The 21,332-nt window shown below is 60.8% G+C and overlaps 4 protein-coding genes across 5 annotated transcripts; 3 read left to right on the top strand and 1 right to left on the bottom strand.

Moving 5' to 3' along the window:
* Positions 1-267: 267 nt before the first annotated feature.
* Positions 268-3,696, bottom strand: PUS3 (pseudouridine synthase 3). Of its 2 annotated transcripts, none has more exons than XM_050910947.1 (4): positions 3,105-3,696; positions 1,332-1,897; positions 772-972; positions 268-634 (listed from the first exon to the last, which is right to left on the bottom strand). In XM_050910947.1, exons 1-4 carry the CDS (start codon positions 3,489-3,491, stop codon positions 346-348), a joined length of 1,443 nt encoding a protein of 480 aa, XP_050766904.1. In that variant the 5' UTR covers positions 3,492-3,696; the 3' UTR covers positions 268-345. The 2 variants fall into 2 exon arrangements, with proteins under 2 accessions (XP_050766904.1, XP_050766902.1); XM_050910945.1 differs by having other exon boundaries at positions 268-647; positions 782-972.
* A 946-nt stretch (positions 3,697-4,642) lies between these two features.
* Positions 4,643-5,906, top strand: HYLS1 (HYLS1 centriolar and ciliogenesis associated). Its single transcript, XM_050910880.1, has one exon. It carries the CDS (start codon positions 4,664-4,666, stop codon positions 5,468-5,470), a length of 807 nt encoding a protein of 268 aa, XP_050766837.1. The 5' UTR covers positions 4,643-4,663; the 3' UTR covers positions 5,471-5,906.
* A 1,147-nt stretch (positions 5,907-7,053) lies between these two features.
* DDX25 (DEAD-box helicase 25) lies at positions 7,054-12,376 on the top strand. Its single transcript, XM_050910878.1, has 11 exons — positions 7,054-7,168; positions 7,270-7,311; positions 7,589-7,724; positions 7,823-7,915; positions 8,032-8,134; positions 8,852-8,966; positions 9,370-9,547; positions 9,959-10,196; positions 10,375-10,537; positions 10,698-10,886; positions 12,251-12,376. The coding sequence occupies exons 4-11, from the start codon at positions 7,854-7,856 to the stop codon at positions 12,310-12,312; spliced, it is 1,110 nt and encodes a 369-aa protein (XP_050766835.1). The 5' UTR covers positions 7,054-7,168; positions 7,270-7,311; positions 7,589-7,724; positions 7,823-7,853; the 3' UTR covers positions 12,313-12,376.
* A 1,474-nt stretch (positions 12,377-13,850) lies between these two features.
* VSIG10L2 (V-set and immunoglobulin domain containing 10 like 2) lies at positions 13,851-20,474 on the top strand. Its single transcript, XM_050910860.1, is given in 12 exon segments — positions 13,851-14,093; positions 14,203-14,562; positions 15,728-16,012; positions 17,676-17,690; positions 17,693-17,950; positions 18,124-18,396; positions 18,697-18,957; positions 19,057-19,356; positions 19,433-19,735; positions 20,022-20,144; positions 20,216-20,240; positions 20,324-20,474. Coding segments are annotated over 12 exon segments (2,427 nt in total). The 5' UTR covers positions 13,851-14,020.
* The last annotated feature ends 858 nt before the right edge of the window (positions 20,475-21,332 follow it).

Here is a 21,332-nt window from a genome sequence, read left to right as displayed (position 1 = left end):
TCGCGGCGGGAGGACGCGAGCAGCCGGGCCCTGTCAGGTACCGGGGTGGGTATGTGGGTCCTCGAGTGGGAGGCCGAGCTGGTGGGTGGGCCCAGTGCAGCCTCAACGGTCCCGCCACCTCACAGCGAGGCGAGCGGCTCTGAGGGGGCTGAGGCACCCCCCCGTCCCCATCCCCTCCCAGACCAGGACACAGCAGCACTCCACAAGATTTCTTGAAATTTATAAAAATAGCACTGGAAAACTGCCTTTTTTTTTTTTTTTCCAATTAAAAAAAAAACAAAACAAAAAGCAAAGCAGCAAGCTGCCCTTCTCCTGCTGAGGTGACCCGTCACCATCACTCGATGTCTACGCAGACCCGCTTAGGAGGCTGCTCCGTGGCACCGCCGCTCCCCGGGGCATCGCCGCCGTGGCTCCTCTTGGTCTCGGGGGGCTGCTCGTCTCCGTCCCCCCCACCTCCAGGCCCCGGGGGGTTTCGATGCGGCCCCTCCGCACAAAGTGGCGGATGCGGGCCTCCAGCCCCTCGCACTTGGGGCGGGCCAGTAAAGGCTTGTAGGTGCGGGCTTTGACGCCTTCCACGAAGCCACTGACCTGGCTGTGGAGCGGAGGCTTCGTATCTCCCCAGAGGATGGTCGTGCTGTTCCCCTGGCCTGCAAAAAATTGAAAAAAATACCAGTGGTTTGAACAATCTATTTAATTACCCCTTTCTTCCTTTTTTTTTTTTTAAACTAGTTACCCCTGTCCCTCTGTAATTCCAAGGCGTTGCCACAAAACCATCCCTTACTTTTTCCAGTAGCCACGGGAGCGGCATCTAACCCCCGTAACATGTTACGTAGCACTTGGGTTTTGACTGCGTGGTTGGCCCAGAGCTGCTGTAGGTGGGTAACGTTGAACTCCTGCACTTCTCGGTCGTAGAGCCACTGAAGGTTTTCGAACTCGCAGTCGTACAGGACGAGGGGGAACTCGACTGCCATGCTAGGGAAAAGGAGAGAAGGCGTTACCTGTCGCTGTCTGGAGGGATGCCGTGACAAAAAAGGCTTGCGCAACAGCGCATCAGCCTGTCCTTTCTGCCAAAACCAGCCCTGTCTTTTACAGAACTCCTTTTTCCGATAAAAATTGAATTAGTTTTAACCAAATACCAAGGACTAAAGCCATCTTGTCCGAGAGCAAGAAAAACGAGATCCTTACGGCTACCAGAGAGGACGCTGGCAGCTTGCTTCCATGTTGTGAGAGACTGCTTCGCAGGCTGGCAGAGAAGTGGCTTGCCAGCAGCACTTCAGGCGCAGCCGTCGCGTTGAGAAGCAGCCCAGGAGGTTTTCCCGAGCTCTCCGTACCTGTACTGCGGTTTTCGGGGGTTCTTCTCCACATCCAGCAGCTCGTCGATGATCTCCGGGCTCTCCATCCTCTGGCCGACGAGGAAGAGGATGGCCATCATGCAGCGGACTTGGTGATACAGGAACGCCTGTCCCGTCACTTCAAACTGGCACAGACGGAAGGGATCCAGCAGCCCGCTTTCTCCTCCTCTCTCCACCCACGTCACTCCGGCGCTGAGGATCGTTCTCTGGAAGTTGACCACCCCGTTGGCGACGTCCATTTTACACAAGTTACGGAAATCGTGGGTCCCCACGTACCTCTGGGCCGCGGCGTGCATGAGGGCCACGTCCAGGTCGGCGCAGGGGAAGAAGTAGCGGTAGGTCCTCTTGAGGCAGCTGAACCGGGCGCTGAAATCGGGCTCCACGGGGGCCCAGGCCAGCGCCCGGATGTCGGGCGGGAGCACCCTGTTCAGAATATGGGTGTAGCGGAGCTCCTCCTCTCCCTCGCTTTTACCTTCCGAGCCGCCCTCGTGGCTGTTTAGCTGCTTCCCCTCCGACAGGTTCGAGCGGAGATCTAGGGAAATCACCTGCAAAACGAGGAAAGCCAGGATTAGACGGCAGATGGGCGTATTCGGCGCGTCAAGCCAAGTCTTCCTACACCGCTGTGAAATAAATTCAGGATCTCCTACGGATGAAGGTGTCTTAAATCAGGCGATCTTACCACTCCTTCCTGCGGGTAAAGCTGCAAATGCCTCTGCTAAGGTTCCTAGCAGATGCTACGGATTCCTTTAATAAAACAGAGAAAGTTGCAGACTGCCTACGTAGCATGGTCTCGAAACGGCTTCAACTTTAGTCACCGCTTTTAGGATATAATGTGCCTTTTTTTTTTTTTTTTTTTTTTTCCTTTTTTTTGCTGGAGGTGATGACTTGAATGCGGTAACAGCCCGGCTGTCTGGGAAACCTGGTGTGGGAACAAGTTCATTAACGCCGCAGGTGCCTGCGCACTTTAAACGGAGCAAGAAAAGGCGGCCCGTGCCCTTATTTCGTGCGGCTCATCTCGTGAAGGAGAGCAGACCGCCCATCCGAGCCAAAACCACCCCGGCCGAGGCAAAAACTAAGCCAGCTCCGCTTCCTGAGCCGGGAGGGAAGGAGAGACTGGCCTGACAGCGAAGCCGTCGCGGCGCAGGAAGGGCTGTGCTTTCCCCGACGGCTCAGCCAGCCTGATGGCTCCGTGCCCGCCGAGCGGGTCCGGCTCGCTCCCCTCCCTCCAGCTCCCACTCCCACGCTCCCTTCCGCTAGCTGCGGCTCCCCTCAGACCCTTCTGCGCAGGAATTCAGCTGCCTGACTCCGCAGGAAGCTATCCAATTCTTGGATTTTTTTTTTTTTTTACATTTTTTAATTTTTTTTGGTGGGGTTAGCGAGTTAAATCAGCTGAGAGGGCTCTGCCAAGGAAGGGGCATCTCTCCTTTTTTTGGCAGCGCTGAGCTATTGGGGAAGCTGCAGCCTAAAATGCATTTCATCCTCTTAAAACAGGCCCCTGGCAAAAAATTAGCACTTATATGGAAAAAAACTTAGCACTAATAAACACTTTGAGGGTCTAAAAATCATCATTCCACATGCAGGAAGCCATCGCCAGGCTCATTTTCAGATTTAAAAGCTGATGGCTTTTAAAAAACAAATCCAACCTGTGCTATCTCGGCTCGTCACTGTGGGACAGTAATCCCGCCGGATCTCCATCCCACACAGGAGCCCAGAAATCCGGGAAAGCCTGGGGAGGGGGGGCGGATTCCTGACCTGTCCAAAGGCACTGACTCCTTTGTCCGTCCGCCCGCAGCGGTGGTAGTTGGAGGTCTGTCTGTCATCTACCAGCCGCGTCTTCTTCAAGGCTTCAAACAGTTTCTCCTCGATGGTGTTGTTGGTGTTCTCCTGGCTGGCAAAACCCTGGTAGCCCCAGCCCAGGTAGGCGATCTTCAGCGCCACGTGTCTGCGGCCGTAGGCGCCAAAATCGAACGGCCGTTGCTGACGTTTCTTGGCTTTCCCGGGAGCCGAAGGAACCTCTCTTCTCCCGGCGCCCTCCTTGTCCTCTCGGAGCTTCTCCCGCAGCCGCTTCACCTCCTCTTCCAGCTCCTGCACCCTCCTCAGGAGTCGCTCTTGGTCGGTAACCGCGCTCCCCTCGGCCATAGCCGCTGCCTTGGAGCCTTCATTAGTTGCTGGTAGCTCCTCGGGGTCTGCGGAGAAAGAAGGAAATCGGGGGGATTTGCATTTTTATGTGGCTTTTATTACACCTATAGGCTTGCTCTGTAAAATAATTGTTACTCGCGGAATAATACTTGATTTTTTTAACCCCTCAGCGTTCCTAGCGGAGCACGGGGGCTTAGCTCGGACAGCTTCATCTGACTCAAGCCTCTTTTTTTTTTTTTTTTTTTTTTTTTTTTTTGCACTTTTTAATCACTCCTCTTCCCCCAGCCGCCGCCCCGATGGGATCTGCTCCGTCAGCCCAGGCGCGGCGGCAGCACGTTCCCAGCTAGCCTTTTGCTATCTGCGCGGAGCCTTTCCATTTTCGCACCGCGCTCAGCCGGCATCAACACTTCAGACAGCCCGCTAATGGCTGCCATTCATCTCGCTGCACCATCTGCTCCAACATTTCGTAACGGCACGGTTAAAACCTGCGGGGTGGTTTTTTTTTTTTTTTCCAAACCCGCTTCGCGGCATAAAGATCTCCCAAACCTGTGTCGCGAGTGGAAACCGTGTCCGGATCCCTTTTCGCCGCAGGTCTTGAGGTTTACCGTAACCAGACTCAAACAAGGGTTTGGGCTGTGATAGCCGACATCTAAACAAGCATCTAAACACGCTGCGCTGAGCTTTCTCCTCCTCTGCGGAAGTAAAATACCCTCTCGGATGTCCCTAGATTAAATCACGACTAGATTCCGTGTTTTTTAAAAGAACAGGTACAAAGGGAAAATCGTTAATACTTCTGCCCAGCGCTTACGACGTGAATGAATCCGCCCGGTGTTTGTCCATCCTCCCGTTAGTACTTTATGTATCACGTAATTAATTTTAGCGTAGTTTTCAAGCAGGAGTTTCGGGGTTGCCTCAGAGGGGGGCTTTCTAGCCGCGCCGCGCTTCCATTTGCCGTAGGGAAAGAGCCTTCTGCCGGCGGCAGGAGGTTCAGCAGCGCTCCAAGCCACCTCCCCGTCTGATTAACCGCGACCTAAATCGACACCCCTGAACCCGAGAAGTTGAGAGTCAAGAGCCCCCTTCTACATCTTTAGTCAGCTCGAATGTGCTGCGAGAAATTAACTCTGGTTTCTTTTTGTTTTTTTTAACAGAATCCACCCAGTTTGGCAGAAATCATGGAGGAGACGACGGCACCGGACGATGAGGAGCAGCTAGCGGCCGCGCTGGCCCTGAGCCGGCTGTACGGCCGGCGAGGAGGCGGCGAGGAGCGGGCACGTCCCCGTGACGATCCCTACGCCGAAGCTTCCCTCGTTTTGGGGGTGCAGCCAGCCCTTCCTACATTTTCCGAGGACGGGAGGAGAACCAGGAGGTTGGTCATGAAAAGGAAGGTGCTGAGGCGCAGACCCGACGGAGGAGTAGAGGTCTCCGACGAGTCGGTGACCAGCGAACCGGAGAGCGACGCCGAGGTTTGGAGCCTGAGGCAGAAAATGCTTCAGCTAAGGACCGGTCCGGAAGAGAGCATCTCCGAGGGGGAAATCGAGACGAGCGGCAGCTCCCTCGATGAATCCCCTTACCGGTGGCCCCCTGGGGACAGTCCCCCCTTTCTCCTCGGGGATTTCGGGAACCGGAGCTCTCCCGCTTCTCCGTACGCCGCTGCGGCGGGACAACCCAAGTCCTTCATTCCTCCGCGGTTTGAGCCGCTGGGACGTAACCGGGGCAAAACCGACCGAGTGGCCAAATATTTTGAATATAAACGAGAATGGGAGAAATTCCGAATCCCGGGAGAGGATCAGCGGCAAGAACTGCGCTGGGGCATCCGGGAGCAGATGCTCTGCAAACCCGAGCTCCCCAACAAACCGCAGCACCTCTACGTCCCCAACGCTTACGCCGTGCCGACCGAAAAGAAGAGAGCTGCCCTGCGCTGGGAGGTGCGCTGGGACCTGGCCAACGGCCTCGTCCCCAGAAAAAAAACCTCCTCCTGATTTCCTACAGCCGCGCACCGCGCCGACGATCTTTTAACCGTGCACATGCTGCTCTCCCGAGCACTTTTTTTTTTCCCCTCCTTCCTCAAATTCCTCGATAATTTGGAAAAAAAAATCCCCTTTTTGCACTTCAAGCGGGTTAAATTCTGGTATTAAAACTTTACCCAGTGCCTCGGGTTGTTAAACGAGCTGGGTGAAACATCCCGGCTTCCCTCCCGCGTCCTGCCGAGTTAAGATCGGGGAGCAGGCCCCGAAAAACCACTCGGCCTGCGAGACTTTTCGAATATCGGGAGAAATAAGGATGTAACGAGCCTGGCGATTCTTTTTTTTTTTTTGGCATGGAATTGCCCCCGGATTGTTGCGTGAGCCGTTCAGGAGGTTTGATCCACGGCGTCTCGGCCATATCTTTCTTTTAATAAAGCGCGTGGAAAGATTCGTTAAGAGTTCTGCGGGTTAATTAGAAACGCCTCCGTCGACGCCTGTTGTTCTAGACTCATCCCTGCGCCACCAAACTCGTGGCTCCCCTTGCCTTATTTCACCTCATTTTTAAAACAAATGAGCTTTAGGATGAAGTGAACATAATATTATTATTATTATTATTATTATATTTTTTTTTGCCAGGTATCGGGACGGAAAACGCCTTGAAGCCGCGGTGGGGCGAGAGGCTGGGGGGGGGCCTCTGGCCGCTCGGCCCCACGGAAAAGGTCCCCGAAACCTCAGCGGGACGGCTGGAAAAGGGTGTGGGAAGGAGGGGAAGGAGGTGACGGCTGCGGCCCGGGGTCCCGCGGGGGGCTCCCCCCCAAACCTCCTCTGGAGGGGAGCACAGGGGTGACCCCAGATTACGGAGGGGGGGACACATGCTTCTCGCTGGCTGGGGCTGTCACCCCGTGTTTGGGGGGTTCTGGCACCCTAGGGGCCTTGCAGGGTTTGGGGGGGGGGGTGTGTCCCTGGCTCTCCGGACCCCTCCCATCCACCCATGAGGGGGTTTTTGCCCCCCAGAACCCTAGGGACCCCCCCCCAAAACCCCACGGGGGACAGCGCCACCACCTTACGGGCTCCCTGCTCCTCCAGCACCCAGGGACACCCCCCCCCCCCAAAACCCTATGGGGGCCACTGCTGGCACCCTACAGGGGACCCTCCCCACCCTACGGGGTCCCCTGTCCCCAACACCCTGCAGCCCCCACCCCACCCCACAGGACCCCCCCAAAACCCTATGGGGACAGCGCCGGGACACCCCCGCCCCCTACCCACCCTACGGGCTGGCTGCCCCCCCCCCCAGCAGCCCAAGGCGCGGGCAGCGGGCCGGGCCGGGCCCTACCTGCGGGTCGCTGCCGGGGCCGGAGCCGCTGCGGGGCCGGTGCCGGTGCCGGTGCCCCGGAAGTCACCTGCCCCGTCCGGTACTACCTCCGGGAACCGCGGTCGAGTCCGCCCGCCCGCTAGGGGGCGCCGCGCGGGCTGCCGTCCCTCATGAATATTCATGCCCAGGCGCCATGGCTGCGGCGGGGGATAGCGGCGGGCGGGTGGGGACCGGGACCGGGCCGGGCCTTTCCCCCCGCTCCCCGGGGCCTTGCCCCGCTCCCTCCCCGCGGCCCCCCCGCCCCGTAACGGTCCCCTTCTCCCCCCCTCCTTCCCCACCTCCCGCAGCTCCCGGGCTCTTCCCCCCGCCGCGCCGCCGGGACCCCTTCGTGCGCCGCCGGGGTAAGGGGAGGCCTCGGCCTCCGCCCTCAGGGAGGGCCCCCGGCCCGGGCCTCGGCCTCAACCGCCCCCCCCCCCCCCGACTCCCGTTTTTCCTCCCTCAGGAGGCCGCGGCGATGAGGAGGAGGAGGAGGAGGAGAGGAGAGGTGGGTCCCTGCGCCTCGGTGTGCGGCCCCCGGGGCCTTCCCTTGAAGCTGGCGGGGGAAACTGAGGCAGGGAGCGGGGCAGTTGGGCGCTGAGGGGTTTCTGTGGCAGGCCACACTCATTCCTTACTAATTACGTACAGATCTGAGCGGTGTCCGGGGTCCCTCGGAGAGGGGATGGCCGGAGACCCCTGTATTTGCGGGAAGGGGACAGAAAGAGCAGCGACTTCTCATAAAAAGTCTTTTTTCTTTTTTTTTAACGAGTTTCCGCCTTTTCCAGTGGACTCGGCGGAAGCCTCGCTGCTGAACAAGCTGATCCGCACGTCCCTCGTGGAATCCAGCCACCACGTGGAGATCCTGCAGCAGGACCCCAGCTCCCCGCTCTTCTCCGTCAAAACCTTCGAAGAGCTGCCCCTGTGAGTCGCCGGCGGCCACTGGCCCGGCAAAGCACGAGAGCCGCCGGCGTTCGAGCCCTTTTTGATGCTTTGAGTTTTTTGGGGTTTTTTTTTCACAGGAAGAAAGAGCTCTTGCAGGGGATTTACATCATGGGCTTCAACAGACCATCCAAAATCCAGGAGACGGCTCTGCCGATCATGCTGGCCTATCCGTGAGTAATAACGCCAGGCTGGTGAGCCCCGGCTCCCTCCAGGCATCCCCGGCGTCGGGATGCCGATCCGGGAATGTCCAACCCTTGCGTTCCGCTAAGCAGCCTTTGCCTTGCAGGCCCCAAAATCTGATTGCCCAGAGCCAGTCAGGGACAGGGAAAACGGCAGCTTTTGTCTTGGCGATGCTGAGCAGAGTTAATGCCGCCGAGAAATACCCGCAGGTAACGCAGGAAAGGGAAAGCTGATGCAGGAGGGGTTTGCCCAAGCCCCTGAGACGCTGCCTGGGGGCAGAGCTCCGTTTTTTTGTCCCCGTCCCCGTATGATTTTATCCGCTGGAGGGGGACGATAAACCCCCAGGTACCATCGCAGCAGCAGGTAGGACAGAAAGCGTGGTGCCCGCCAAAGGGAGGTACTTATATTTGCTAGCAGCGGATTTAGCCAGGCTTTAGGTATCCTGGAATTGAAAGTTTGAAAAGCAACTGCTGGTTTTCTGGTGGCTTAAACGCCCCCGCGAGCCCCAGTCGCCTCCCTGCGCGTGGAATCAGCTTTGCGAGCTGGTTACTGCGATCTGAAGTCTCCCGTCTCAAGCGTACGGGGTGATTTAAGCCGTCGCTTTAAAGCTGGGCGCAGAAACGAACGGCACCGTGCTTCAGGAGATGAATTTCCCCCTCAAAAGTAGCTCCAGCGACTTCTTTCTGCCTACGTCCCTCGAGCTGTGCTGCGTTCCCAGCTCCCTAACCTCCAAATGTGGCCGACCGCCCGATCCCCCTGCGCTTTTGAGGGAGCTTAGCGGTGTGGGCTTTTCCTGGGCTCTTCTTTCTGTCCCTTCGAAATACCTTGTCGTCTGCCCCGTGCATCCCATCCCGGCAGCGCCCTTGGCTTTTAATCGAGGCGTTTCTCGTCTGACGGCTCTCTTATCTCCCCCCCCCCCCCCCAAGTGCCTCTGCTTGGCTCCCACCTACGAGCTGGCCCTGCAGATCGGGCGCGTGATCGAGACCATCGGGCAGTTTTGCGCTGACATCAAGGTGACGTACGCTGTCCGGGGAAACCGAGGTGAGTCCGGTCCCGCCGAGCAGAGCTACCGGCGCTGTAACGGGAGCGTTAAGTGAGTATAGGGATCCTCTCTTAGAGCCTTGAGCTACCAGGAGCCACACAGACCTCCGTGGAGGCCGATAAAACAGCGTCTATATTCCCCTCTCCTGCTCAGGAGTCTTTTTCACGATCGCTGGCTGCTTCCAGACTCCCTCCTTCCCACGTGGGGCTGGTTTCCACCTTGCCCCCAAGGCTGTCGGGAAGCGTCAGCCCTGCTTGTGGTTTTCATCCCAAGCTCCGCTTTGCGATGACCCCCCACCCTCAAAGGCCGGAACCTGAGAGGAAGCGAGGGGATAAAAACGCGCTCGAGCAGCAGAAACGCGTCGTCTTTGGAGGCGCTGGGATGCAATTCCCCCTCTCGCAGTTCCGCAGGGCACCACGCTGAAGGAGCAGATCGTCATCGGGACGCCGGGCACGATGCTGGACTGGTGTTTCAAACGGAGAGTCGTAGACGTGAAGAAGATCAACATGTTCGTGCTGGATGAAGCCGACATCATGATCGACACTCAGGGCCTCTCCTATCAAAGCATTCGCATTCAGAGGCGAGTATTCCTGACGCCTGGCGTCCCGCTTCCCTGGGGTTTTTTTTTCCCCCCGCTCTTTGCTCGGCTTCGAGGGAATCGGTTGCCAGACGAGCTGAATCGGCAGCGAAAGAGATGTGGAAGGGGCTTGCTGCGGTGGGAATCGGCTTTTGCACGACAGCAGGCTCTTGACCTTAGTCCGGGGATCCGGCTTTCTGTAAAACCGCGTCCGTGAGACGCACAGGAAGACTTTTATCTCGCTTATCTTTCCTTTGAGCCCTTACAGCCCTTGGATTGGGTTCCCTTTTTGTTGAAGGCGACACAAAATCAGCTTAAATTAGCTTTTTTTTTTATTTTTTTTGCTTCTCATGGGTACATCTGGGCACCAGGCTCCTCTCCGGGGGCTGACGAGTCCTTTTTTCTCCGCTCCAGGGCTTTACCCAAGGGCTGCCAGATGCTGCTCTTCTCCGCCACCTTCAAGGAAACCGTGCGGGCGTTCGCCGTGCAAATAGTCTCCAACCCCATCGTGATAAAGCTGCGCGAGGAAGAGCTCACCCTGAGCAACATCAGGCAGTACTTCTTCGTCTGCAGGAGCCGGGAGGAAAAATACAGAGCCCTCTGCAACATCTACGGCAGCATCACCATCGGCCAGGCTATGATCTTCTGCCAGGTTTTTGCATCGGTTTTGCCTTATTTTGAGGCGTTTCAAAAGCGCCGGGAGCTCCCTCGAAAGGAGCGGGGGACTCGGGAACGGGGCAGGGCGAGGAAAATATCGGTGAAAGGGTTGGCTGGGGAGCGACAGCGGAGCGGCTGCGAAACCTCAAGCCTCCCTCTCCCCGCGCGTCCAGACTCGGAGGAGCGCCGACTGGCTGTCGGTGGAGATGAGCCAGGACGGGCACCAGGTAGCCATCCTGACGGCGGAGCTGACGGTAGCCCAGCGGGCCGACGTCATCCAGCGCTTTCGCGACGGGAAAGAGAAGGTCCTCATCGCCACCAACGTCTGCGCCAGAGGTAACCCCGGAAAACCCGAAGCCCTTCGCCTTGCCTGTGGCGTGAAACGCTTTTCGGGGCCTCCGGTTCTTCTGGTGGCACCGTGGGCTCGAGCAACGGATCTTCCCCGACCTGCGGGGCGAGGTGATCCCTTTCCGCAGCTCCTTTCTCTCTCCTTCAGGGATCGACGTGCAGCAGGTCACCGTCGTGGTGAACTTCAGCCTCCCCACCGATCAGAAGAGCGAGCCCGATTTCGAGACCTACCTCCACCGCATCGGGCGGACGGGACGCTTCGGGAAGAAAGGCGTCGCCTTCAGCATGGTGGAAAGCCAGAACGTGGGGCTGGTGCAGATGATCGAGGAACATTTCCGTGAGTATCCGCGTGTATCCGCCTCTCCGGGTGGTCGTTTTGGGACCGGTGATCCCTCTCCGGCTCGTTTCCCGTCCGCAAATGGACCTTGGTGGGTTGCTCTTCTCCCCGCGGCTCAGCCTGCTCGCTACCGGCGACAGATCCGGCTTTCCTTTCAGCCCCCTCACCCTTTTAGGGTTGGGGTTTTGGGGTTTTTTTTTCTCCCCTAGCAGCCAAATTTTCAGAGAAGCAGCCTAGGAGGTTGCGCGTGACTCGCAAGGGATGTTACAAATGCCTCAGCACCTCGTCTTTTTTTTATTTTTCCCCCTCCTTCGGGCATTTTATCTGCCTTTACCCTGCAAATCCCTGTCCCGGGAGAGCCGGTGCCCCGGCTTAGCTCAGCCCTGGCTGATGGGAGAGAAGCCGGCAGCTGAAATCGCGCGGGTCTCTCCTGTGTGCAAATCGATTGTCGCTCGTAAACGTCAAGAGGATTTCCGCGGGATTTGCGAGGTGCTGCGGCCGCACCGGTGGCTTTTCAAATCCCGGTGCCTGTTTTCCCGGTGATTTTTTTTAGGGAAAAGGAGGTTATCGAAACGTTTCGGCGTGCAGAAAACCCACCTCCCTTCCTCAGCTTCGTCCTCAAGAGCTGCTGAACTGTCTTGGCAGCTTCTCCTTTTAAATTTAAACACCAAACGAGCCCGCGGCAGACACCTCACAGAGAAGACGCCAGCCGGATCGTCTGGCGAAGACTTTTTTTGGTTTTGTTTTTGGTTTTTTGTTTTTTTTTTTTTTACCCCCGAGCAGCAGAAGCGTCAGACAACCGCGACGAGCAGCTCGAATAACCGCGAGGCGAACGAGTCCGACCGCAGCCACCGCCAGAATTACCCGAAGGAACCCAGCGTCGGGATTTCCAAGGGATGAAAATCCGAGCGGATGAACTCCCGCCGACCCGACTTTTCGCTTTTTTTTTTTTTTTTTTTTTTTTGAACGCTGCGATTTCGAGGGCCGGGGCTGCCCGACGAGGATCACCAACCTTCCCCCGTCCCGTGTCGCTTCGGAGGTGGGAGCAGAGAGCGCAGCCGAAAACCAAACCCGACTCCCTGCTCTTCGCTTTGGGCCGCCTCTCGCTTTCTCGGCGGCCCCGGCTTGGCCGCTGCCTTTCGTCTTGCGCTTCCTCCGAGTTTCTTTGACTATCGCTTGAAGGCCGCGCGCTGGAAATACCACACCGAGCGCTTTCGGGGAGCTTTCCAGCCCGCGCGGGTGCATGCAGGCAGTGCAAACCGCCGGCTCGTGGGGTTGCCTGGGTTTGGTTTTCACCTTGGTCGTGCCAAGCGCTGATAATTTTTAATTTTTATTCTTTTTTTTTTTTCCCCTGCTTCCTACAGAGACCAAGATCAAGCAGCTGGACCCGGACGACATGGACGAGCTCGAGAAGCTTGAAAACTGAGTGAGCGGTGGGGATTTGTTCCCCTAGATCCGAGTTTTGGTTCCAAACGGAAGGAAAAGTTACGGGCGGGGAGGGGGGGGGCGGGAAATCTCCCAGTTCTCTTACAACTTCCTAAAGCTGTTTGGTTTTGTTGTGACGTTTTCGGAGAAGGCGGCGGGGAGCCGGGGGGGGAACCCTCGGACCCGGCAGTTATTGTCCTTGGTTTTGTTCCTGGTTATATCTCCGAGGTTTGCGTAGCCGTGAGTTTGCGCGGCTTGAGGAATCCCCCGAGGGGCTTAACACGGGGTAACGCTCCTCAAAAATGGGTCGGAACAGTCAGAAAACAGGTAAAATCCGGTAACCGGCCCAAAAATCTGCCGCTCCTCTCCGGGCCGCAGCAGCGGGCGGCGTTTCTTGCCAGCAAAATCTCGGAGAAAACTTTAATAAGAAAAAAAAAAAACAAAAAAAACAGGAGAAAGGAGCGAGTTTATTAAAAAAAAAGGAAAGAATGAACCCAGTATCGCTAGATGGCAGCATGAATCCGCCGCTGCCGCCCCGAATCCCATCGGGACCCCAAACCCCAGCGTTTGGGGTCGCGACGGTGGCGGGGGGAGAGCGGTTGGATCTCCGTGAGCTGCCTGGCCGCAGCCCCGCGGGGGATGTTTGTCCCCCAAGGCTTCATCCCTCCGCTACCGCCAAGCTCATCTCGTAATAAAATGCCATTATTTATAAGCCCTGGGGTGGCGGTGCTCCTCCTCTGCCACAGCCCCTTGGAATTTATCGGCTTAATTCCAGAAATTTATCGGCTTTACCTCCCGAAGGATTTTTATTAGGCCTCATCCCCGCACCCCTGGGCCAGAAAATCGTTATATTTGGGAATCTTTATATTATTATTTCCCCCCGAGCCGCTCCCCCCTGCCCTGACGAAGCTCCCGTATCCCCGCGCTGGTATCCGTACCCCCAGGGCCGGAGTGCGAGCGTCCTTCCCGGGAAAGACGCCGGCCCACGATAAAAAAAACCCACAAACCCCAGACAAGATTTGGGGTTAATTTTGTACAAATGCCCTATTTTGAGGGGAATTTCAGCTGCCGAGCTGCGTCCCGCCGCCTCCTGAGCTCGAGGCCCTTCCTCGCTGGGGTACCGGCTTTGGGGATGGGATGCAGCGGGCTCCTGTGTGTGTCCCCCCAGCCATCTGCACCCCAAAATCCTCCCGCTGGGGTGCTCCGGCCGCCCCCCCCGTTCCCCCGGCATTGCGTTACAGCATCGCCGCCGCCGCTGCCCCCCCCCATGAATGTTTGATGGTGAACGCCAGATGAAATATCAAACCCCGCCGGCTGCCGAGCGCCCGGCTTCCCCCGGCTCCTGAACCCCGCGTTTTCCGTCGGGAGAACCAGCTTATTTTCCCTTCTTTTAGCCAAAAAATTTGGGAGGGGGTAGGGGTAACGCTCCGGAATAAATTTCCCCCGTTGCAGGGAGGGAAGGAGGCGATGCTGGCACTCCTGCGCCGAGCGCGCCCGTCCTCAGCCCTGAGATTGCAGGGGCCGAGGCGGGCAGCGGCGGCGCGTTCCGTTCCCTCCTCCCTGCCCCGCGCGCGGGTAGGCTTATAAATAATTAACGGTTAATCAGGGCCGGGCTTAATTACCCAGGGGTAACCGGAGAGGAAGTCGGGGCGGAGAGCGCAGCCTTGCTTCGGCATCCCGTCGCAGGGTTCGGTGCCGGCTATGGCGCCATGGAGGGCGGCCGGGCATCACCGCCTTGGAGGGGACCCTGGATCCTCTGCTTGCTGCCGGCGCTGGCGGGGGGTGAGCAGAGAGACCTGACCACCCCTGCCAAATTTTCACCGGGGCAAGGGGCAGGGGGGCGGGTTTGGCTAAGCAGAGACCTGACCGACTCGCCGCACCTCTCGGCCAGGTCAGCCGCTGGCGGCCGGCGAGGCGGCTTACGAGGAGCGGACGGTGACGGGGGTACGGGGCCGGGCGGTGGAGCTGAACTGCGGGCCGGCGACGTCGGCACCGCCGGCGGTGGTCTTCTGGAGTTTCGCGGCGACGGCTGGGGGTTCGGGGCCGCCGCGGGCCGTGGCGGTGGGCTCGGGTCGGGAAGTGGCGGTGGCCCCCGGCGCGGGGAAGCTGGGCCGGGTGATCTTGCGCAACGGGACGCTGGAGCTGCGGGAGCTGCGGGCGGCCGCCCAGGGCCGCTTCCTCTGCCAGGGGCTCTTCCCGGAGCGAGGGCGGCTCCGCGTCGGCTACGCCGCCGTCCTCCTGCGCGTCCTGGGTAAGCCGCCGGCCGCTGGCCTCCCTGGGGGGGGGTTGCCCCGCTAGCCACGGACTGGCCACCGTCGTGTTCCACCCGGCTTGCGGTGAAGGATCCCCTCGCCCACTAGCCAACGTAGTCTGCCGCTGGCCGGCGTAGCATGCTGCTGGCCAACGAAGCAACCTACCAGCCAACGAAGGGCCCCGCTAGTCAACGAAGCATGCCGCTAGCCAGGGTAGAGCCCACGAGCCAAGGTAGTGGCCCACTAGCCACTGAAGGGCCCCACCAGTCAATGAAGCGTGCCACTAGCCAGCATAGCGTCCCACTAGCCACTGAAGGGCCCCACCAGTCAATGAAGCGTGCCACTAGCCAGCATAGCGCCCCACTAGCCACTGAAGGGCCCCACCAGTCAATGAAGCGTGCCACTAGCCAGCATAGCGCCCCACTAGCCGAGGTAGTGCCCCACTAGCCAACATACATAGAGTCCCGCTAGTCAACGTAGAGTCCCGCTAGTCAACGTAGCCCCACTAGCCAACATACATAGAGTCCGCTAGTCAACGTAGAGTCCCGCTAGTCAACGTAGAGCCCCACTAGCCAGCGTAGAGCCCCACTAGCCAACGTAGAGCCCAGCTAGCCAATGTAGTGCCCCACTAGCCAGTGTAGAGCCCCACTAGCCAACATAGTGCCCCACTAGCCAGTGTAGAGCCCCACTAGCCAACATAGTGCCCCACTAGCCAATGTAGCACCCCACTAGCCAGCAAAGCACCCCACTAGCCAGCATAGCACACCACTAGCCAATGAACTCCCCTGCCTCCAGCCAATGTAGCACCCCACTAGCCAATCCAGCACCCTACTAGCCAACATAGCACCCCACTAGCCAACCGAGCATCTCACCAGCCATCCCCATCTCCTTGCTCTGGCCAACCCAGCATCCCACTAGCCCATAACTGGTCTCATTAGCCCGTACGTGGCCACTCTCACTCGTCCCCGTGCCCACAGCCAGGACACCCCCTCACTAGCCCGTAGATGTTCTCACTAGCCATCCCGCTAGCTGCTATAGCACCTCACTAGCCACTAAATCATCTGGGCTGGAGAGCTCAGCCCCAGGAGGGATCTGGGGGCTCCCGGCAGGACCGGGGCAAGGGGCCGGCAGCTTCGGGGGCCGCTCACGGCTCGGTGCCCCCAGTGCCCGTCTCCAAGCCCTTCGTGCGGCCGACGGCGGCGGCGGCGGCGGAGGGGGCGGCGGTGGCCCTGACGTGCGCCGTGCGGGAGGGGACGGAGCCGCTGAGCTTCTCCTGGCAGCACCGGCAACCCCGGGGGGGTCCCCCGGCATCCCCCGCGGGGCTGGGGGGCTCCGGAGCAGAGCTGCGCCTGACGCCCGCCAACCGCAGCCACGCCGGCTGGTACGCCTGCACCGTGCGCAACGAGGTCAACAACCGCACCAGCGAGCCCGTCTACCTGGACGTCGTCTGTGAGTGCCCCGGGGCTCAGCCCCACCTTCCCGGGGGTGGGGGGGGGCTGCCCCAAGGTGGGGACCTCGGGCACCAGCTGGGGGGGGGGCATCCCCAGGGCTGGAGATGCCACCATGGCCACCATGGTATGTCCATGGCCACCAAGGTATGTCCATGGCCACCAAGCACCCTGCCGCCATGGTACGTCCATAGCTACCGTGGTATGTCCATAGTTACCGTGGTACATCCATGGCTGCCATGCACCGTGATGCCTCTGTGGCCACCATGTACCCCCCACCACCACGATGCCTCTATGGTATGGCCATGGCCAACAAGCATGCTGCCACCGTGATGCCTCCATGGCCACCATGGCATGGCCATGGCCACCATGCACCATGCCACCGTGATGCCTCCATGGCCACCATGGTACGTCCGTGGCCAACAAGCGTGCTGCCACCTGATGCCTCCATGGCCACCATGGCATGGCCATGGCTACCATGCACCATGCCACCGTGATGCCTCCATGGCCACCATGGTACATCCGTGGCCAACAAGTGTGCTGCCACCATGATGCCTCCATGGCCACCATGACATGTCCATGGCCACCATGTGCCATGCCCCCAAGGTGTGTCCATGGCCAACATGCACCTTGCTACCATGGTACCTCCATGGCCACCATGCCACCTCCGTAGCCACCATGCCAGCATGGTGTGCCTATGGCCACCATGCACCATGGCACATCCATGGCCACCAAGCACCATGCCGCTATGGTGTGTCCATGGCCACCACACACCACGCTGTGTCCACGGCCACCATACACCACGCCACCTGCACAGCCACCATGCACAATGCCACCAAGGTGCGTCCATGGCCGCTATGCACCTTGCCGTGGTATCTCCATGGCCATCAGGCCAGCATGGTGTGCCTATGGCCGCCATCCACCATGGCACATCCGTGGCCACCAAGCCCCATGCCCACCACGGTGCCTCCATGCCCACCACGGTGCCTCCATGGCCACCATGCCACCACGGTCCATCCATGGCCACCAAGCACCATGCCGCTATGGTGTGTCCACGGCCACCATACACCACGCCACCTCCACAGCCACCATGCGCCATGCCACCAAGGTGTGTCCATGGCCGCTATGCACCTTGCCGTGGTATCTCCGTGGCCACCAGGCCAGCACGGTGTGCCTATGTCTGCCATCCACCATGGCACATCCGTGGCCACTAAGCATCATGCCCACCACGGTGACTCCATGCCCACCATGCCCACCACGGTCCATCCATGGCCACCAAGCACCATGCTGCTATGGTGTGTCCACGGCCACCATACACCACGCCACCTCCACAGCCACCATGCGCCATGCCACCAAGGTGTGTCCATGGCCGCTATGCACCTTGCCGTGGTATCTCCATGGCCACCAGGCCAGCATGGTGTGCCTATGGCTGCCATCCACCATGGCACATCCGTGGCCACCAAGCCCACCACGGTGCCTCCATACCCACCACGGTACATCCACGGCCACCATACACCACGGGCGTGTTCACAACCACCGTGGTGCACCCTTTCTAAGGAGGCTTCACAGCCTGGTTTCCCACCCGTGGGAGGGTGCCCCGGGGAGGGCCGCGTTCCCCCTCTGCGGGGACGTCCCGGTGGCTGAGGGTCCCCATGTCACCGCAGACGGCCCCGACGAGCCGCCATCAGCGTGGAGCCCTTCACCCCCCAACAGGGGGGCTTCTCGGCGGGCGAGCGGGAGGACGTGGTGCTGAGCTGCCTGGCTCCCTCCAACCCCCCCAGCCGCTACGTCTGGCTCCACAACGGTTCCCAGGTCCACACCGGCCAGACCTACGTCATCGCCGCCATCGCCCGCGCCCAGGCGGGCACCTATACTTGCCTGGCCGAAAACACCCACCTCCAAACCCGCACCCAGGCCACCATCGTCCTCACCGTCTACTGTAAGTAACCCTGCGGCGGCGGGAGGGGGAATGGCCCGGTGGGTCCCCCCCTCCCGGCGCGAGATGGACCGACGCGGTTCCCCGGTGAGGACGTGGGTGCGAGGGGTAATTTGGGTGGGTAAAAGCGGGGTGGGGGCCCCCCACCCGAGCCCAGCACTGATGGTCTCCTGCAGATCCACCAGCCGGGAGCCCCAGCTGCTCTGCCTTGGCCACCGGTGACCTGCGGGACGTGGCCCTGCGGTGCCGCTGGCTGGGGGGCTTCCCCCCGGCACGGCTGCGCTGGGTGGGCCCCAAGGAGGAGGAGGAGGAAGAGGGGGTGATGGGGACGAGTTTTTCCATGGCCACCAGCATCCAGCCAGGGGCAGCCACCAGGAACGGCAGCTCCTTCTCCTGCCTGGCCTCCCACCCAGCGCTGCCGCAGGGGGCTGCGTGCGGGACCACCCTGTGTGAGTGCGGAGGGGTGTCGTTCCCCCCTGGCCCCCCCAAAATCCCTTCCTGACCCCCTCCCCCGGCACAGCAGAGCTGCGGTGACCCCCGTGCCACGGCCACACCATGGGACGGGCGCCCCAAGGTGACGCTGCCTTGGCCGGGACCTCCAGTAACCCCAGCTCGCTCCAAAATGGGGGTCCCCATGGCACAGCCGGGGTGCAAAGCCCCCCCGTGCCCTGAGGGGGGGGTGTCTTGTTTTTGGGGACACTTCGGCACAGCATCGCGGTACCCCGCCCTGACGTCTCTCCATCCCGCAGGGGTCCCGGCCGGCGGCCCCTCCTGTGCGGCGGCGGCCACCAAGGGTGACGAGTACGTGATGCTGCGGTGCCGGTGGGAGGGGGGGACGCCGCCGGTCACCCTGCGCTGGCGGGACGGCAGGGGCCAGGCGTTGGGTGACCCCGCGCCCTCCGCCACCGTCCTGGTGCTGAGCGCCGACGGCAGCTTGCGGGGCCGGGATTTCGTCTGCACGGCCGCCCACCCGCTACGGGCCGCCGGCGCCGAGTGCCGCCTCCGGCTGGGTAAGCCGGTTGCGTCCCCAGGTGCCCTCACCGCGCCGCCGCGCCACGGTGGGGTTGCACGTCCCTGCCGGCTCTGTCCCCCCGCTTCTCGCCGCGCAGAGGTCCCCGAGCTGGAGGCGGAGAGGAGCGAGGTGGCGGTGCTGGAGGGCGGCGAGGCGCGGTTGGCGTGCCGGCGACGTGGCGGCGGCAGCGCCAATCTCGGTGCCACCGTGGCTTGGTACGACCCCAAGGAGCGGGAGGTGACGCCGGGGTCAGCCAAATACCGGTTGGAGCGGGGAGAAGCGTGGGTCAGCCTCACCATCCGGGATGCCGAGTGGCCAGCGGACGGCGGGATCTACCGCTGCGCCGCAGCCAACGCCGTGGGCACCGCCAGCCTCCCTGTCCGCCTCTGCGTGGACCGTGAGTCCTGGGAGGGGTGGGGGGGTCCCTGGGGTGGGGGCTCAGCCCCCTCTTGCCGGGCACCGTCTTGCCGCAGGCTACCCGGCCCCCCCCAACGTCACCATCAGCAAGCTGCGGTACACGCGGGCGCGCACCGAGGTGCGGCTGGAGTGGCGGACGCAGGGCGCCGGCAACCTCACCGGCTTCGTGGTACAGCGGCGCCAAGCCAAGAAACCCCCTCGGCGGGTGCCCGGCCCCTGGGAAACAGCCGCCGGCGACATCGAGCCCCACTCCCGCGACCGGCGCCTGGGGGGGCTCGACCCAGCCGTGGTCTACGCTTTCCGCGTCCTGGCCGTCAACCACCGGACGGCCGGGCACCCCTCCGAGGTGCAGACGCCAGGTGAAGTGGGCGGGGGACGCTGCTCCATGTGGGCAGAGCAGGGTGCGAGCGGAGAAGGGCGACGTTTGCATCCTGGTGGAGCTGAGGACCTGAGTGTGAGCCACCGTCAGTAGGTTCCAGAGTGAACAGGCGCAGGCTCCCACCTCCCTCCGCCTTCCTGGGCGGGGGTGGCTGCTGCCTGCCACGCTCCTTCCTCTCCCTCTGCGCAGCTCGCACACGGGTGCCCCGTTACCCTCATCACCCATGGGTGGGGGGGAACGGGCTAACAGCAGCCACTCTCTTCCAGCTGAGCCTCCCTTCGAGGCCTACCCAGCGGTGATGGGGGCGGCGGTGGCAGGGATGCTGGTGGCCACCGCGGCGTCGTTCCTGGCCCTGCGCTGCGTTGCCTGCCACCGGGACGCCCTCCCACGTGAGCGCCAGGGTCGGGGCCACGGCAGGACCCCAGACGCCCACACCTCACGTCCGTCTGTCTGTCCCCAGGGCTGCACGACCTGCTCTTCCACACGTGAGTGCCCAAACGCCCTTGCCCCATCGCTGCTGCACCCCAGCACCGGTGAGACCCCCGCGTGTGTCCCCCCACCCACCCAGGGCCAGTCCCGGCACCCAGGAGCCTACGGGCACACCGGAAGATGCCGAAACAGCCGCAAGCAGGGAGGATGGAGCAGCACCAGCACCGGGAGATGGGGCTGGCCCGGCACAGCAGCAGGTAACAGCACCTATGCGGCGAGCCGAGGGCTGAGCCACCTGCCCCGGTGACCCAGCACCCACCTGGTGTCACCAGAGGCTCTCCCACCCCTTGCAGAGCCACTCTCGGCACCACCCGACCCCACCGGTTAACGTCACCATCACCACGACAGCAACGCCACAACCCCTCCGGCTTTTCCTCTTTATTTCCCCTTTCCTCCCCTCGTTTCACGCCATGGGACGGCAGCGGCTCATCCCTTTGCATTAATAAAGCCGGGAAGGGCAGCCGCGTCTCCCAAACCTCGGCTCCTGCGAGTCAAACTCAGCAGCTGGGAAAATCTCCATGGATCCAAGATTGGGGCCGGTGGCAAAGGGGTTTTGCTTCTTTACAATATTTAAGAAGGCCTTGGGGGGCGATGTATGATTGTTCCTGGGGCGCAGCCAGCTTGGGGAAGGGAAGGGAAAGCTTTTCTAACCTTCAAAAGTATGGCGGAGCGGTGAAATCGCGATAGAGCCGAGGGAGTAAGATGGGCCTCGAGACTTCAGTTACTTCTGGAGCTAAAAATAAATATTTAGGCTAAAATAAATATTTTTATGGGAGAAAAAAAAACAACCCAAGGGGAAAGCTCCACTCTCAGCCCAAGGGCTCACGTCAGCTGCGGTCGTGGATGCGGTGCGAAGGCAACCACGAAGCTTTGGTGGGGCGGGGAAGGGGTCCTCGTCTTCACCCCCAAACTCCCCATTTTCAGGCCAAACCATGGGATGTTGAAAATAGCGACGAGGGATGGTTTTTCCCCACGTCGGTGCAAGCGGGGAGGGAAGCAGGGTCCAAAGAAAGGGTCAAGGGGGTCCCCAGCTTGCCTTAGCCCTCGTCTTCTGGTGCGTGTGAGAAACGAGAGCGTCTCCGGCCATT

This window comes from Gymnogyps californianus, chromosome 25 (assembly GCF_018139145.2).
Source record: "Gymnogyps californianus isolate 813 chromosome 25, ASM1813914v2, whole genome shotgun sequence".
Lineage (NCBI taxonomy): Eukaryota > Metazoa > Chordata > Aves > Accipitriformes > Cathartidae > Gymnogyps > Gymnogyps californianus.
The sequence above is the reverse complement of the archived record's forward strand: the minus strand, read 5'-3'. Positions and strand labels throughout refer to the sequence as shown.